The sequence below is a fragment of the Platichthys flesus genome, chromosome 19 (genome assembly GCF_949316205.1).
Source record: "Platichthys flesus chromosome 19, fPlaFle2.1, whole genome shotgun sequence".
NCBI classification, from domain to species: domain Eukaryota; kingdom Metazoa; phylum Chordata; class Actinopteri; order Pleuronectiformes; family Pleuronectidae; genus Platichthys; species Platichthys flesus.
This window is the reverse complement of record NC_084963.1, coordinates 2,815,281-2,834,098: the sequence shown is the minus strand read 5'-3', so window position 1 is coordinate 2,834,098 and position 18,818 is coordinate 2,815,281. Positions and strand designations below refer to the sequence as shown.

The 18,818-nt window shown below is 42.8% G+C and overlaps 2 protein-coding genes across 3 annotated transcripts in view; one reads left to right on the top strand and one right to left on the bottom strand.

Moving 5' to 3' along the window:
• Nucleotides 1-3,243: 3,243 nt before the first annotated feature.
• stbd1 (starch binding domain 1) lies at nucleotides 3,244-8,597 on the bottom strand. 2 transcript variants are annotated; one of them, XM_062412669.1, is made up of 3 exons: nucleotides 8,061-8,597; nucleotides 6,715-7,079; nucleotides 3,244-6,109 (listed from the first exon to the last, which is right to left on the bottom strand). In XM_062412669.1, exons 1-3 carry the CDS (start codon nucleotides 8,377-8,379, stop codon nucleotides 4,313-4,315), a joined length of 2,481 nt encoding a protein of 826 aa, XP_062268653.1. In that variant the 5' UTR covers nucleotides 8,380-8,597; the 3' UTR covers nucleotides 3,244-4,312. The 2 variants fall into 2 exon arrangements, with proteins under 2 accessions (XP_062268653.1, XP_062268652.1); XM_062412668.1 differs by having other exon boundaries at nucleotides 6,679-7,079; nucleotides 8,061-8,595.
• Nucleotides 8,598-17,053: 8,456 nt separating this feature from the next.
• Nucleotides 17,054-18,818, top strand: part of lpar1 (lysophosphatidic acid receptor 1) — a 42,570-nt gene continuing 40,805 nt past the window's right edge. The window contains exon 1 of the mRNA XM_062413277.1: nucleotides 17,054-17,123. The gene's annotated coding sequence lies outside the window, so the exon portion shown is untranslated. The remainder of the gene's footprint in view (nucleotides 17,124-18,818) is intronic.

Here is an 18,818-nt window from a genome sequence, read left to right as displayed (position 1 = left end):
CACACGTTGAATCGTGCAGTTTGTCAGATTCCTTGCGAGGGACAGAAATACCTGTGATTGTTGTAAATATTTAATGAGCTGACCTCTTTTAGGGAAGCTCCTCCAGATCAGTGTGCATTATGTGAGCAGCAGTTTGCTCCTTCACTCTCTGGCTCCCTCTCTTTTTCTCCTCACACACACACACACACACACACACACACACACACACACACACACACACACACACACACACACTCTACTGAACTGTGCATCAGTGCAGACACACACACACACACACTGCATTGAGCCTATAGCCGCAGTGTCCTCTGGGACAGTGGACGATGACATCCCTGGAGGTGGGCTGTCCCTGTGTGGCGTGGATCCAGAGAAGCTTTCAGTTTCCTCTCTGATCCACAGGAAACAGGTTCACATTACAGTGAATGTACATTGAGACATATAATATTCACCAAATATTCCTAAAAGCTTAGGTTTGCAGAAAAGCCCCTGAAAGAGGAGATGGAAGTGGAAGCATCAAATTCCTTGTTAAAGGGTATTTTTAGGTTTTCCACATCAGAATGCAACATCAAAACCAAACAGCTTCATCCCAAAGGTTAAACACGGATCATTCAGAACAATGCACAGCTAATGGAACCTCCTCCTCCTCCACCTCCTCCTCCTCCTCCTCCTCCTCTTACAGTTTAACCCTGGTGGCTCCGCCCCTCAGGTCCATGCTGCACAGTCAGCAGACTGGTGAGTGAAGGTCACTGCATGATCCCAGCGAGCGGAGCAGGACCGGGGCCTGACATGTTGTATAAATAGCCTCAGGGCCACACCCTTAACACAAGCACGACAACGATGATACACTTGTGTTGAACACATTTTACTATCCTGCAACATGTCATTGAAATATAAAGATTTACAACAAGGAGCAATAATGGAGCAGGAGACAAAAACATTTCAATAGACACTTTTATTTGGTTTGAAATAGACGTTTCCCTGCTCATACGACACAGACATGCAAATATTAGAAAAAAGTAAAAACACAATGAAGTCCAAATATCTATGAACGTTCACATATACCTGATATCATCATAAAACCCTCTTGGGTCAAAGTTCAAGTACAAAGCAAGTCGCTCTGACAGGTTTGCTTCTGTAAGAGGAGACTGAACCTGCAGAGAAAGAGAATTTCACACTCGCTGCTCCAGCTCGGTCTGAGGCTCGCTGAGTGATTCAGTGTCTCAGGCAACAGGCGGAGAAAAGTCTGGAGACAAGTGCACGAATAGAAACAAAGATAATCTACTGTGGAAATCACTTGATTGAATTGAATTCGATTTAATAGAGACGTAATTTTCAGTATCAGACAGTGTCTTGAAATCTAAGGGTCATGGTTTGAGTTTGGTCCATGGACTCCTCCTCCTCCTCTTCCTCTCCTTTCTCCTCTCAGGTGCTCGTGATGAGCGTGATCACGTGGAGGGGGATTTAAAGGAGGCTGGAGAGAAGGACAAGGTTCAGATGTGGTCGTCCTGTTTTTGGTTTGTATGACTTATGAAGTTTCTGGGTCCAACCACCCGCTAATTGATGGTTTCTACATTTCTTGTCTTCTTTTGATATTTCACTGCTTATGTGTTTCTGGCTTTGTGTTTCCTGTCTCCTGCCCTCGGTATCCTCTTCACTGCTGCTAAAGTGATATCATTTCAGGATTTACATTTTTGTTTCTTAGCTTACCACCTGTAATTCTTATTTTGTTTCTCATAAGACTCTTATGTTTTATTCTACACTTTATCTTTCTACTACCAAGCTGCAGGGCCTGCACATTGCAACAGAAAGGAACACAGTGATCTGACTCGCCCACAAGAATCAATATCCACAGTAAATAAATGTTGGGACTGAAGATCTGCAGACTGTTTATTAACCGTCAGCACCTGATGTATTAATAATAATTTGATGGGTAAGACCGAGCTGTTTCCGGATTAGACGTCTGACTCAGCGTTAAGACTTCTGCCTTAACAGAGATCAAACTTTTCCAACTGCGGCTCAACTGTTTAGAAGTTTGACACATTGTGTGTGAGTCTCTGTGTGTGTGTCTGTGTGTGGGTTGCATGAGCAGACTGAGTGGTGTCAGTTTTGAGCCGTGTGTCTAAATAAAGGATTACCTTTAACCTTAGAAAGAGCACACACACACATACACAAACACAAACCAACTAACACACACACACACACAAACACACACAAACCAACACACTCGACCCAGCAGATCATTTCAGATTGTCGGCGTCCTCTCTGTAAACACAACCTTCGTGCAACATGGTGTTTTGTTGTATCTGGCTCGCTGCTCTGGGGTCAACGGGCAAAAGTTCCCTGGACTCCCTGGAAGAGTGATCACGTGACCTCGAGCTGGGACAGAGTTTTATTGACCCGATATTGAAGTGGGTCAAACAAGTGTTTGTCTTTCAGGTGCACGGGGGTTGAACCTGTGAAGGTTTGGGCCTCGATATTCAAGAGGAGGCTCCTGTAGGAGGGGGTCGTCCCAGTGTGGAGCAGGGATCACATGTCACAGACATTTATGAAATGGAAAAAGGTGGCAGCTCAATACTGGAAAGTTATATTTATATATTTGAAGCTGTCGGCCATCTCTTTATTTTCTAAAGTCTGTTTATTCACATTGATCTGTTTCTTTAATTACTGCGTATGTAATTAATGAACTTCTCCACTTCCTGGAACATTGAATGTACAGATAGCAAAAGAAACCACTTTATGTCCCATGATGCATCTTCCCTGCATTGCTTTCGTGCGGTCTGACCTCACAAAACACTTCCCGCTCCTCGCAGCGCAGATAAATCATTTACAGCGCGGCCAGAAATTGCATCTGTGCATGTGTGAGTGTGTTTGTCACGATTCAGACGAAAATCTCGACTCCTGAACCAGCGGCCACCTTCAGCCCTCACTGGAGCTAAATATTAACACAGAAACAGCGCTTTTAAAAAATCAAAACAGGTTTATCATATTCAGATTTTGAAAAAATATGTTTTCCTCTATTAGACAGTTCGATAGAGATACAGAAGAGATACAGAAATCTGTTCTGCCCTTTTACTAAACGTTCAGAGAGTTTCTGATGCAAAATACGACATTTTATATGAAAGTATTGATGTAAAAACCAAATAAGATGAAAATGACGGTGACGTTGTATTTCCTCATAATGTAATCTTGTGTTTCTGAATTTCTAGGTGAATTAACCTGCAGAGGAAACACATCAGAGCAACGACAGACTCTTTATTTATTTATTTGGTAACAAACTCCATCGTACTAACATTCAAGAATATTATTATCTTCAGAATATTGCATATTTAGATACTTCTGACATGATCTGAGATACAGTCTACATTGATTAGTAACATGGAAAAAACTGACTGCATACATTTGAGAAATAATAAACATGAAAGTAATTCATTCAAGCAAAGTTGTGAAGACACAGAAACAAATCCTGTTTAAAAGGCACCTTAATAGAACTATGAGAATCTTCCATGCACACAAGATAAAAAGCAGCATTGAAACCATATCACAGTTTAGTGGTTAACTCATGAATACCTGATAATAACACCAGCCAAACAGCATACAGAACAATTATTGCTTCGATTATTGCTATAGTAAAAGTGAACAATGTGCATATCCTATTGTAGATTGTTGGAGGGTATTCAAGCAGCATATGGACGGTATAATTTATATATTATATATATATATATATTATTTATAGAAAATTGACTCTTGCATTAAATCACAGACTTTTAAAAAGGTGCTTCATCCAAAGATATTGCCACAGAAATGAAGAATGCATTTTTTATGGACAGTTCTCTGAAAAATATATGAGAGAGCAGATTTAAAACTGGGTAAGATGTGGATAAAATTAGATTTTTATCTCTAGAACTATTTCTTAATCAGACACACACATGTTTAAATGGACAAGTGTAGGTTTTCAATAGATTTTGACTAAAGCCGAAGTTCTGAAAGCCGAAGGTTTCCTCCTTGGATTTACTTGTTTTGCTCAATCAGTCATATTAAATCAGAAAGAAAGCTAAATAAATTCACATTTTAGGGGCTTGAAACAATACATTTTTGTATTATTATCAAAATTGATCTAATATTTTGTTGTAAAAAACAAATTTTGCTTTAACAAAGACTCCGTATTTGATTCAAAGAGTATTTCAATCCAACATATCACCATCGGGCTCTTGTGATGGGATTTATAGATCAATTTAAACTTCATCTGGTCCAGTTTCCACTTTGTTTCATGTCAAAGTCCCTCTCTGCTCTGCAGCCCTTTCCTCTGAGACTCATCCTATAACAATCCCCACCACTTCTGCACAGTCAGCTCGTCTCCAGATCCTGTATCAAGGAACCGGTTCCCACACTCCTCCCAGCGACACACTTCACCCTTCTCCACCAGCACGAACTTCCACTCCACCTGGCTCTCTGCGGGGAGGCTGACCACCGTGGCCCAGTGCCCGTCCTTGGCCCTCTCCAGCGAGACGAATTCCTTCCAGTTCCCCAGCTCCTGCTGGTTCCCAGTGATGGCCACCGTCTGGTACGGCGAGCGGGTGAGATAGTGGAGGCTGAACATCACATTGACATTCTGGGGCATTGGATGGACGGCCACAACCTTTTTGTTGTTTTCAGTATTTTCCTCCACAGCGGAGAGAGAGCTGGTTTGTCTGTTTTCAGTGGACGGGGGGGGCTCTGTATCAACACGTGAACTGTCGGTGAGAGAAGAGCTGGACCGGCGATCGTCCACGGGAGACTGGTCGGTGGTTTTGTGGTCTTGGGAAAAAGACGGGACGGTAATGTTCATCCAGGGAAGGACTTGGTTACTTTCCGTGATCCATTCGTTATTGTCCATCGTCGCCTCCATGATACTGATTTCAGTCTTTTCGTAGTCGTCTTCTTCTTTCTCCGTCTCTGCCTCCATTTTCATTTTCTTTGCAGTTCTCACGTCCTCCTTCTTCTCCTTCTTCTGCACAACCTCAACAACCACCTTCTCATCTGTTTGATTCCTCAGCTCATCGGTTGTGTTCATTGCATTCGCTGAGATCTGCAACATGAGCTGCTCCAGTGCTGTGTGGTAACTGTCCTCGATCTCGTGGCCAAACGTGTCCTCGTTGTCTGCAAACGAGTCGAACTTGGCCTCGCCCGTGTGCTCGCTGTGGGGCTGCTGGGAGACACGTGATGGGTAAGGCTCAAACACCAGACCGGCAGTATCGTCCTTCACGACAGAAACAGCAGCATCATCGGCGTAGAGGTTGGTTTTAGCCTCTGTCACTTCTTCTGACTGTGGATCACAATCCAGTTGTGGAACTACCATATTTTCTAGGGTTTCGCCAAAGTCATGACCAGCATCTTGTAAATCAGGACTGACAGCCATGCTGGATATCCCGCTCTCTGCTTCAACAGCAGGAGACGACATGCTGCCCTCGTCCTGATCCCTCAGCTCACTTCGCTCCACAGACGGTAAGGCTGGTTTCCACATGAGAGGGTCAAGGTCCGGACTCGTGCCATTAGTTTGCATTTGGTCACTTCCTTGGTCTTGGGGTAAAGCCAACGTGTCAGGGGGGGATATTTCCTCAGACATCACAGATATGGTAATCATATCATTATCGCAAACAGCTGCATCAGGAGCAGCAGTGACGCTCGAATCTTCAGCTTCACTATTAAACCATCGGACAGTTTGTTGGTCCTCGTCCTGAGACGGCAAATGAAGGTCAACGCTTTCTTCAGCCAACGTGTAGTCTGCAGATGTTTGATTGATTTTGTGGGGAAGTTCCTTCTGGAGTGAAGGTGCGTCAGATTCAGGATCAGTCGAATCTGTGTCTTTATCCAGAGGTTTGGAGATTTCATCTTGTTTCTCTTCACTTTGTGGTTTTTGACAATCTTGCGGTGAAAACTCTTCTTCAGCTTCCTCACCCTCGTTTTCCTTTTCTTCCTCTGGAGAGAGGTGATAACTGGAATGATTGCTGTCGTAGTTACTATCTCGAGGACGATTCTCTTCTTCCAACTCGGCTTTGCCATAACAGATACAACAGCAAGAGTCATCTTCGTCTGTGGTCCCACTCCCATCGTCCTGATCCTCGGCTTCAAACTCCTGAAAGGACACGTTCAAAAAGTGTCCATGAGATTCAAGAGACGTGGATAAAGACAATCATTCAGTCAAATTCAGAAATAGACGAATAATTTGATCAGAAGATCGTTATTATGCTCGGACTGTTCAGCTAAATATGAAGCTAGAGGCTGACATAAGCACGATGCAACGACTACGAGAATAAGTTTAGTTCCCAAATTATGGAATCATTCTATTTAAGCTAAAATTAATGGATTTTCACAATCAAGATAATATGCAAACCTTAAGTATTTAAGGCTAATTTGTTCGCAAACTTTTGCTTATTAACTAATTCAGTTAATAAGGTTACTAATTCAGAGTCTTGCAGCATCATTGTGTTGTGCTCAAATGCTCTTTAACCACTTTCTTTACTAGCTAGTTGCTAACTTTGTATTTTCTGCTTCTGTTGCAAAGAGATTTTTTGTTAATATAAAAGTATTATTGTGGGGCTCACTGCATTTGTCCATGTAAATATTACATAAATATATATTATACACCTTCCATTTATCGATCTGACCCTCTGTGACGTTTTCTCTGTAGCTTGTGTAAAATACCTTCTCGACCTCCACGTTTCGCTCATCACAAATCACCTCTAGCTCCATCCAGCAGCCTCCGTCACCACGGACCTCCTCAAGGACTTCTTCTTCTCTTACTCCTTCATGTGTTGCACTCTCCACCTTCGTTTCAGCCATCGTGGTCGTGTCACATTCCAGGTTGTGAGTGGCCTCCTCTGTGTGCGTCTCTGCTTCTCCATGAGAGTCCTGGACCCCTGTCCCTGCCTCTGAGTCGGGTGCAGTCGTGTTCTCGTCCTCCGGTATCTGGACGTAGCTCCCCACAGGAGAATAAGAGGAAGGTTTGTTTTCAGCAGCAGGAGCTCGACGATGCCTGAGTTTCAGATCACGTTGAAACGGATCAGCATCGTCTTTCATCTCTGAGGAAACTTCATCGCTCACATCTGTTGAGAGAACAGGGATCAAACTGTTATTCAGCATATTTATCCGATTAGAGTGCAAACCTGATAAGGAAGTCATGAGAAAACTTCATACACTATCAACTAATCCTAAGACAAACAAGATAGAGCTTCTGAAAACGATCTTTTCAACCTTTGTACCTTTTTGTGAAATAACGAAACAGCACGATTTCATCACAGGGAGATCCAATCAATCCAATCGATCCAGTCAGCAGTGATTGGCTGTTTGTGTGTCTTCTCCATTTCAGGCCTTATTTGACCCGGTCAGATAAGTCTCTAAACTTTGTCCTCGTTCTTCACTTTCATTCACTGTGTCCGTATCTGAGTCCTCTTACAGATCGATTTCTGTCTGTCTCATAACTTGATAAAATGTCCCCTGTGGGTGTTATATCTATAACTGGATTATTAGAAGTGTTGTTTTGACAAGGCGACCTATTTTAATGGCTCATCGTATGTTTAGCTCATAAAATCTCAGAGACACAAACAACTTTAACAGTACACTTCCAAACAAGTTTACTAAAGGTCAAATAAAATCCTTAAATGAAGAATATGGAAACATTAAAATTAAGGTTTTACATAATTAAATCATAATTAAAATCAAAAACTATAGGAACATACTGAAGTTGCAGCAAATCTCTGCAAATATCTGACAACAGAATTCTCATTAGACTGGATAAGTTCCTTTAAAAATACCAGTTTACATTAGAATACGGTCAGCTCTGTAGTATATCTATATTTATCTTTTACAGTACTACTGTCACCAGGCTGGGTATTAAATATTATTCGCAGTACCCACTGTGATATTGTGTATTTATGGCGTTATATCTGTTACAGGACGATCATATGTCTGTGATATTGCTCCACAGGCAGTATTTTGATATAAGATCAACGCAGAAGTCATAAACACGTTATCTATAGGTTCATATATCATTATGACACCTGTCCGTTATTCCTGGATCTATTTACCTGTTGCCTCCTCCACGGAGCTGCGTGGATCCCCGGGGTTCAGCTCCTGCTCCGGCCACCTCGCCCCCGACGCGTCCCTCCGCGTTCCGGGACTCTCCCTCTCCCCGTCCCCGTCCCTCTCCCCGTCCCCGTCCCCGGCCGTGGCCTTCCTCCGCGTCTTCCCCCGCACGCTCCGGTAGATGATGAACGCCGCAAGCACCGACACCATCGCCATCACGGCCAGAGCCACGGCGGGTCCGTGGCGGCCGATCATGCAGAAGAGCGACGCCAGGTCCATGCGTCTCTCCACGGCCACGCTGTTTCCGTTCTTCAGCGGCATCGCGACGCAGACGTGTGGATCAGATCCCCGCTGCTGCTGCTGTGGGTGTGTGTCTGTGTGTCTGTAGTGTGTATGTGTGTCTGTGGTTGAGTGCGCATGCAGGCCTGGATGATCCTACAGGAGCTGCTGCTGCTCCACGTTTACGCACTGACCTCTTGTTGCTGCAGGGCTGCGCACGGCTGCAGGTGCGAGCTGCTCATTGGCTGACTGGGTCACGAGGACTCAAGCGTTCATTCATAAAAGAGGACGAGGAAGAGGAGGAGGAGGATGATGTAGAGGCCTATTCTACACACATACAGCCAATGTGTCTGTTATCATCCCTCTGAAAGGAGTAACACTCATGTTGCCTTTCACCAGTGAAATGAGTCATTATTGAGCACAGTCGTGGTCAGGGTCATCCTGACAGTGGACCTTTGAGCAAACCTCCTCCAGGACACAAAGATACGACTGTTAAAATATGAGAGCAAATATTCTTTATACTGTGATTTGATTGCACTTTGTCTCTGATCTTTTAAAATTACAGATGTGGGCCAATTGTAAAATATCAAATGTGACCCAAAGATCCCCAAACAGATGTGCTCCGTGTAATCTGGATGTGAACGTGCTCCTCTCACCACAGAACTATATGGATCAGTTGTATATTCAGAGAACTGTTCTCGCCTGAGACTCCACCTCTGATTCATGATCACACAGGAAAGTTCCAGTAGCAGCAGCAGCAGTCCTGAGTAACAGCAGCACCCAGTGGAGAGCTGTGGTAATTACCAGAAAGTTCCTGAATGCGATTTAAATGCTAAATTATGTAAGTTGCTTTTAGCTTTTAGCCTTTGGGATTCGCAATTAGCTGGAACCAAATGTAAGAGCCATACGATAGATAAATTATTATAAACAATATATATATATATATATATATATAAAAAAACTCTCGAGAGCAGCTCCACAAACAGAAGTGTTGTTTTATATATATATATATCAAAGGTTCTCTTCAGAGATTTTTATTTCTATGTAAAGCTGTACAAATTACTACATTAAGCTAATAATATATGTATTTCATTATATGGGGATTTTACAAATAAATTACTTCTAATTTACATTAAAATTGATGTCAATGCAGTAGCAGTAGACCTCCACTAGATGTCACAGTAGCACTGTCAGGTTGTTGAATGACCATCTTCTTCTTCTCCTGCAGCAGCTGCTCCATGAAACTCACAGTTTGTGAGAAAGGGGCGATGGACTTTTCCTCTTTATGAGTAAAGACCTCAACTCTGTCTCCAGATCCTGTTTCCTGGTTAAATGATACAAGAATGATCAACTAATAAAGATTATTTACTTTATTTTAAACACAAGCAAATACTTTTTTGTGAAATCCTTCTAACTTAACACACCAACCCAGATGGAATCATAACCTCCCTGGCACTGGTCCCAACTATAACCAGTGATGATGTTTGAGTTTCAAAGTAAATGTCCTAAAAACAGGTTCAACTCTCCTGGGGACCTGAGAGAAACAATGGCCTCTGGACAATGAAGCATCATTAATGACCCCGCCCTTCTTCTTCTTCTTCTTCTTCCTCTGCGGTGCTGGGTCTCTCCCCGTCTCCCGGCTTTTCTTTTTCCCAAAGAATAGACGGATTGTCCTCGTGAAACGTGGCATCACAGAGGAGGAGGAGAGAAACCTGACTTCACTCTGCTTTTGTTGTTATTTCTATTTGTGGAGCTGCTCTTTTGTTTTCCAGGGTCAGTGTTGAACGAGAGTTTTTTCACCAGGTCTTAAAATATCAGAGGCTGCCGTCCTGATCTCCATCGCCACCCACCCCACCCCATCCCCGTCTGGTGCTGAAATCTTTGACTTACACCTCCTCTTAAATCTTGTCTCCTCATCTCCTCACCCCTTCCATCCTCCTCTCCAGGCCCGTTTAAATCCCATCCCACCCCTCTATCCTCCTATCATCCTTCCACACAAAAACTCATGAGTCAGTCTTGTGTGTGTGTGAAAACACGCCGTGCAGCATAAATCTGATTTACTGAAAGTGAGGTTGATTTAATTCAACACATAAAACCAGCGTTCCGCCCTTAAAGTTTTGGGTTTTGCATGTTTTCCTCAGGAATTAAATATGATATTGCAGAAAGGTGGGATTGAACCTAAACACGCTGCAGGCTCACAGGAAACAAACAGTGTCTGACGCCAGGATCACACCTAATAAAAGGCTCAGTGTGGGGGGGGCAGACAGGGCTACCATGCAAACAATAAACATGTTGTTCAAATACAAGTTTCTATTGTTTATTGTATCACATTAAGTTTAATTGGATTTTCCGTGATGAGTAAAAGAAGTAATTGAACTTAACATTTTTGCCCGATCAGCATTAAAGGAGCAACTTTTATCAATTTGAATCTGTCATGGAGAGAACCACCATGATGATGTCATCAGATGTGTTGCAGATGTGTGATTGTTTGGTGTGTGTCTGTGTATGTCTGTGTGTGTGTGTGTGTGTGTGGCAGGTTCCTGAGCACACCTGCTTCTCATCAGGTGCTGCAGTATTTAAAGCCAGTTCTCTCTCCACATGTTGGAGACACTGTGCAGCTTCTGGGATAGCTCCACTGTGTAGATGCATGTTTCCTTCTGAATGTTGTAATTAGTTTATTTGCACCTGTTCTCCGTTGTCTCACCTCCATGTTCCCTTTGTCCACTGAGCCTCGGCCATTAAATCTTTTATTGTTGCACCTCTCCCACTTCTGAGAGAGCTAAATGTGTGAAAGATGTGTGTGTGTTTCATTGGCTTTGTATACAGATGTTTGGAGTCAGTGGGGAGGAAGGCTGAGGTTATTTAGCTTCTGTCTTATTCTAACTAATAACTTAATATTCATGTGTAATATACAAAGAAGTTGTGTTCATTCTGTGCGAGTCTGTAAGATCTCAGAAGTAGAGTTACACAAAACCAAGCAGCTGAAAGTAAAGTGACATTCTCTTCATCTCTAAAACAGTTTCTTTAAACCTAAGAGTCATCTTCTCCTTTGTCTTTTAAACCAGCCTGTGATATCTCAAGTAACTTCTCCACGAGTCCAGTGGCGTCACACATCAGTGATATGAGGATTGTGTTGTTTCAGACCCTCTGTATTAATTCACTCCACACAGGCAACGACAAGTTGACGTGTTTATTCAGCGTCTGTGGCCTTTTCAGCAGGTACATGATAAATTTCCCCTCTGTTATTTATTGTGGGAACGTGTTTTATGCAGGGAAAGGTCAAATATTTTTATAAATTGTGCTCACAAAGAGAGGCTTCTGTTGCACATGCACACACTCACACACACACACACACTCACGCTCGTGCACATTTCCTGTGTGACTTTGAGGGGTCCCTGGTATTTGAACAGATGTAGGCAGACTGAGCGTGCCTGTATCCCCCACTGACCCAAACGTGCACTTCCTGCCCCGAAGGCTAACACCCAGCGAGAACAATCGGTGTCTGTGCCCTCTACAACACAGACACACACACCCACACACACCCTCACACACTGTGCACAAACATGAGCGGTCACAGACGCACAGAAGGTCAGCGTGCAGATCACAAACACACACTTACAAAGCAGTGAGTGTGTGTTGTTTTAAAGAAAAGAGGTGGAAGCGACGTGTGTTCACCTCACACGTTTCAGTGTGTGTTCACTGTGCTCTGTGTGTGTCTGTGTATTTGTGTGTGTGTGTGTGTGTGTCAAGTAAATAAAAAACAGAGTTCAACCCACGAGGAGAAGATGTGGAGCAGAGAGAACGAGGGGAAATAGGAAAACAGTGCAGATGAAATTTGAGATCTGTGGTGGAAAAACGGACGGAGAAGTGAAATAAAATACAGAGAGGTGAAGAAACACCAGATTCAGCAAAAGAGCGGGAATAAAGGAAAGGAAAGAAACCGAGTGGTCATGAACTCAAAGTCGTATTTGTGCCTGTGGAGCAGGATGGAAAACTAGAGCCAGACTACTACAGGGGGAGGGACACACACACACAACACAACACACACACCAGCATCACTTCTTTCCCCTTCATCCTTCCTCTTTGAAAGCAGATCCGAATCAGGTCCTGATATACGACGTGTGATTTTTCACAAAGTCACGCGGTTTTCTCTGGGGAAATGTTGGCGAGTTTGCAAAGAGAGTTCTTACGCTGAGGTTTTCAAAAATGCACATGAATCAGTTTTTAATGTGAAATCGATTAGTTGGAAACGGGATATCAATAAAGAGCGGCCGCAAACAGCCGCCCGGGGGCCGCCTGTAGAGCCAAACCTTGTATTTCACCTGTCGCAGAGGGGCCGGCGTCGTGTCTCTGAGCTTTAACAAGGTCATAAAACAGTTCAAGCTTTTGTTATACGAGCAAATGTGTTTCCCAAGAAAAATTTTGGAAAGAGAGAAATATTTGCAACGTGGGTAGCTGTGGTTGAACCGGAGAAAAGAAGCTGGGCGACAAAATCCTTCCAGAGTCCAGGAGAGGTTTGTATTCATCCGTCTGATCTTCATCCATCCTGAAAACCATTAGTCCCATCACACCTATTTACCTCAAATGGGTTTGACATGAAGACTTTCGCCCATTGGCGGAGCTGCTGGAGCGTTTGGATGTCCCTTGGAACCAGTGAAGTTTCCACCACCTATGACAGCCCAGTAAACTGAGCTAGTGCACATAGGGTTACAAATATATTATCTTCTACACATCAGCATTTCGACATCACCTCTCTGAGCTCAGGGCTCATCATAGACTGTAAAGATGGACGACATAACAGCGTTATCATTTGAATGCCCCCTGGTGGCCGGCTGCAGTATGTTCTGTTTGAGTGACAGTACAATTCAGTTTCCCAGGCTTTTCATAAAAAAGTAAAAATACCCATTTTACTGCTCATCTTCAGGTTCCTTGGACCTGTTGGAAAGTTGGAAAGTGAAAAACAGTTTAATCCTTTCACATGAATCTCCCTCCAGGTCTGTCACAATGAGCTAACATGGATCTGCTCCCTCTTCACTACATAAGCAGCTGTGGAGCTTTTATGGAAACAAGTCACTTCCCCCCCATCCCTCCCAGAGGCAGGATACCTGGTTGAGTGACACTGGCTTCCTGACTGAGGACACAGAACCCAGACTCTTCAATGGACTCACAAGGTGTGGTTGGAACATACATTGTCTGTCGTACATCGAGTACGTCTGGGTCACAACCCTGGGAATCCTTGAAATAAACTACCGAGTGTCACATTCATAATATATCACAGAAATATAGATATTTTTATTTCTGGATTAATTTCAATGGAAAGTTTGCAATTGATGGATTTGTTTTATTAATCATCACAAGCGCTTTTAAACAATTCTGCTCTTTGAGGAGAACAGAAACCACGATGGTTTCAAAATAAAAGGAAGCTATGACTATTTGTATTAAAACACAATTTCATTCTAGAATAACTTTAATAGTCTGCAGCTTCTAAACTTGAAGCTGAATTGTTTGCCACGGTAGCCAATTAGCCACCAGCCCCCCCCCCCCCCCGCCCCACTGGGATGAATTTCTTGTTTGCTACTTTCGGGCGTCACAATTTTAACACAGTTGTCACAAATCAATCAATCAATCAATCAATCAATTTGAAATTGATATAAATGGATCAGAATGAAGAGACTTTGCTGCTGATTCATGAGTCTCAGATGAAATGTGCTTGAAATTTCGTTCCACGGCTGCTTCAGTAACAACCAGTTGAGATGACAGTGCTAACGACATTAACAGTGACTGTAAGAGAGATGTGATTTACACAGTCGGTGTGTGTCTGTCTGTGTCTGTATGTGTGTGTGAGTAAAAGACAGGCCATCATGACATCACTCTTTCCACAGGAAATCATGTTTCCAAATCCCTGGTTTTCCACTCGGCGGCCGACCTCATGCTTCTCCTCTCCCGATCTCTCCGTCCCTCACGTGACGCTGCATCAGTTTAATTATGTCTCAGTGTTATATGACCCAGCAGCAGGAAGAGTGAAGTCATATTGTTTTAATGTCGTATGGTTGATGATTTACAGGCGAATTATGGCTTTATTACAAGTTGGGTCTTAGTTTCACATTTATTGCCATGAATCACATCACTTATGATAAAACTGCAGACTCCCAGTAATGATGCTGGGAACCTGGAAAACAGAGACAACAGAGAGTGGGACTGCAAAATGAATAATGTAATAATGTTGTATGAAAGTGGAATTTGCAGTTAAACGTGATGGTCATGAAGCTGTGTGGGATCATGGGTGTTGTTGTCTTCGCTCTTGTATCATGTTTTGTCGCTTTGTTCTTGTCCACTTGTTAACTTCTGACACACTTTGTGTGTTTGGATTTGTCTTAGTTTGCATGTTAAGGTTTTGTCTCCTGTCCTTCAGGCCATAACTTTGATATTATTTGAGATATGCTCCTATGGAGGATATTTGTAAACCACATTGGGGAGTGAGGAGAATCTCAGATGTCTCCTCAGTGGAACTTTATTCCCAGATTGATCAGAATCACCTCGGCTGCTGTGGAATGTGTTGCAGTTTTTTGCACAATTGCAATCACCGATAGAAAATGGCGGCAAGATGGAGTTCATGTTTATTCATTCAGTAACAGTTCAAATCATGAGTGACTCATAGAAACTAAAGCTTTGTGACAGTTTCTCCTCCCGTGTTTCTGTTCCGTCAGGAAGAATGTGGTGAAAATATTTGTGTTCCAGCTGCAGAGAAGCAGATTTAATTATTACTAATGAGCCTGAGCCTGAACAGGACACACTTTACACATGTTGTACATTTAATTTATCACATTTATAGATGCTTTGGTGATCCTTTCATTTCCAATTGGATCTTTCTGTAATAAAACGATAGATCCTTGAACCTTCAGCTCCGGCTCACGTCCAATCAGCACGAGTGATGCGGTCGAATAAAACATCCTCTTCCTGTGGCGAGACGAGTTTAACTTTGACGTTTGACCAGTGACACATTTGTGTTTGTGTTACCCTGCCCTGGTACTTCTTCATATGGACTTTTTGTGTGTCTTTGTTCTTCTGCAGTTGCACAGTCAAAACACTAGTTGGCGGTGGTGTTGCTCTATGACTGAAACTGAGCTGAGCTTGAACAACTTACAAAAATGAAACCCACATATAATTGTGTGGAAAAATATGAATTAACTTTGACCCAATGACCTTTTTCTAAAACTCAGCGAAACACAACATGTTCACCAGCTGTTTTTCACGTTTGAATGGACTTGATCCGATTGGCCGGTGGCTGCGCCGCAAAAGCAACGTGAAGCCAATGAACCTCGGTGTAATTCAGCGACCTATGACATCACCTTTAGACGTAAAGTGAACGAACAGAGCTTCCGTCCAACGTGTAAAAGTGTTTAGTTGTATCTGAGAGCAGGGACCAGTGACACGGCCATTCAGGACTCGTCGAGCAGCCTGGTGACCATGTGTGGAATTTAAAACAGAAATCGTTTCCGCAGAATCGTCTGTGGAAATCTGTGCGGAAGCATTTGTTTTATGATGAAGATCTTTAGGACGGATAAAAGTGAGATATGGAGAGACGAGCTCGGAGCTTGTAGCAGGGAGAGAAAATGACTTTGACAGAAGGGAACACAGCGTTTTCCTCCTGACCTCAGACTGAACCATGAGGATCGAGGCCTCGCTGCCAGAACACACTGCACAAGACTGTGACCTCACCTCTGCATCAAAACAGTGAGTCCAGAACACAGAAGTGTGATTTTACATCTCGAAGCACAAATCATTCATCGTGTTGCAGGTGTTAAAACTCAGAACGGGGGATTGTTCACCCAGTTTCACACCAGTGATCCATTTGTTCCAGTAAGAGTTGATCCTGTGATACTGAGTCAACAGCAGGACCATGAAAGTGAAGCAGCAAAATGGAATTCAGCCATGATTCATATTATTATTTACACCTTTCATAATTCTGGTCCTCCTTAAAGGGATAGTTCACCTTTGTATGATGGCCTTTGTTTTTACAGGGAAACGAGAAGTAATCAGATTTTAGATAATCAAAGTTCAAAATCACGTAACAGCAGAGCATGGCTTGAGAGTCAAACTGGAATATACTGTTTGCTTGTGTAATATGGAAAGCTCATTAGGAGCTGGCGTTAACATTCCTGAGGTCAGGTTGCCTCCAGGGTCGGATGTGGATGTGATGGAACCTTCTCACTAAAGCTGCTTTCAAACAAGCACTGAACTCCAGATAATCTCCTGAAATGATCTGGACATTCTCCGGAGTTTATGAGATTATCTGGAGGAATCAATTCGAGCAATGATGATGCTGTTAACATCAGAACTTAAAGAAACATAATGGTTGAAGATATCTCATGATGAAAAGGAGGAGCCATACACGTCATGTCCTCCCTCCGTCACGCTCTCCTCAGGCTCCACCCCTCGCCTGAACGCTCCAGAGATTTTCCCGTTGTTGTGAATGTGTCCGTCTTCAAGATGTGAAATATGTGATCACCAATGTCTAATACCAATGAATCTTTACGAATATCTTCTTAGACCATATTGTGTCGCCCTCAAGGCGTTCATATTTCTTTAACTAATTTCGTTGTGTCTATTTGAAGTTAAAAAAGAGAGATTGACACTATTTGTGCATTAGGGTCACCTGGTGACGTCACTTCCTGTTTAGCTACTTCCTGTTCAGGGCTTCCTGGTTCTGCAGTTAAAAAAACAGGCAGACATGTTGGGCAGGGAATCCACTCGCATCCAATCCGAAGCATCGTAGAGGCAATGCTGTAAGTTCATTAATTTGACTTGAGACGTGCCAAAGATCAAATATTAGTAAAGATTTTGTTTGAGTTATTTAAAATCTATTTATTGAATATTTAGTATGTGTTTATTTGCAGTTTTCAGCAGCATGTAAGAGAGGAAGTCTCAGACTAAACGACTGTGTCTTCAGCAGCTCTGGTTGAACTCTGTCTTTATCTTTGTTCTGCTGCCTCCTGAGGTTTTCACTTCCCTTCAGCTTCAGGGAATCTTATTTCTGAACCTCATGTGAAACACAAACCTGTGCGAGGACGTTCTAATTTCCAAATGGAAAAAACAGACCCTCAACCAGCTGGAAAAATCCAAACATGGTGCACTCGCGTATCTTTTTCCATTTCATCTCCCGACGACTCTCCCAATTACTCGTTTTACAGAGACCGCGTCCTTGTTTGTTTCCCAAATTAGCCCGACCAGTGTAAAAATGAATTAAATATCGTCGTAAAAAATTGTGGGTTCATACATAAAACTCCAGTTAAAACAAACATGGCCCGAGAAGTAACACAATAAAGGGATGAAAGGGATCTCTCCTCGGGAGGTGCAGTGGGGATCGCTGTCGGTGAGACTGCCGAGGTTCCAGTGAGTCAATGTTTTCAAAGAGCAGAAGAAAGTGGCCACATCTTCTCTTTTCCTCCCTGATCAGTTCCTCTGTGTTTACTTTGGCAGGGACGCGTGTTTTTACAGGATCTCTTAGTTTGACTCAGCTTTCGTCCCTCGTGCACGAGTCCGTGCACACACATGTGCGTCGCCGTCAAAATCCTCTCTGTTCATCTTTATCACATTTATTCACTTTTTCTATCATTTTTACAACCTCTGCTCCTTTTCTATTGCCCCTCGACCTTCACACCCTGGACGCCTATTATTCTTTAGTTTGTTATTTTTAAACACGTCACATCTCTACAAAAGGCAGTGATGTTATATTACTGATGTATTTCCATAAAGCTACTTTCAGACATGCACAGGACATATTCCAGACCTTTTTCCTGCCAAGTCAAATGTCTGTGCGTGTATACAGAAGGAAAACAATGAGTGGTTAATACTAATATGTCTGGGTTGAAGAAGACGAGATGTAGACGAAGTTGTCAACTTGAGACAATGACATTTGAGAGCTTGAACACGTGTTTGCTGCAGCAGAATTTATACGACTTATTGTTCCGGACGTTTTCCTGTTGTCGTGAACACGTCTGATTTGGAAAATCTCCTCCTGGCTTCTTCGTACATTAGAGGTTAACTCACATTTTTTGCAGGTAAGTCTGTAAATCTCTTATATTCCCTTTTACAAACCCTCAATATGTGTCCCAATTTAAATGTAAAATGTAGTTTCTGTTAGAGTCATAGATCAGATGGTTTTAAAATACATTAGTGAAGTAAACAGCTTGGGGGTTTCAGCGACAATACACATATACTCACCCATTAACAAACATTTAAGCACAACACACTCGCACACAGAAAGGCAGCGAGATTCAAAAAACATTCACAATCCAAATAAACAGTTGCACATGCAGAAGCTAACACGGGGCAGTAAATAGAGGGGTTTTCCTCTGTAAATAATTACGTTGGAAACACGTAAATCTATTATTGTCGTCATCGCACAATTGTTTGTGTCAAACAGGACGTCCAGCCCAGACACTCGTCCCAAACACGGAGCTCGGCTGAACCTGAAAACA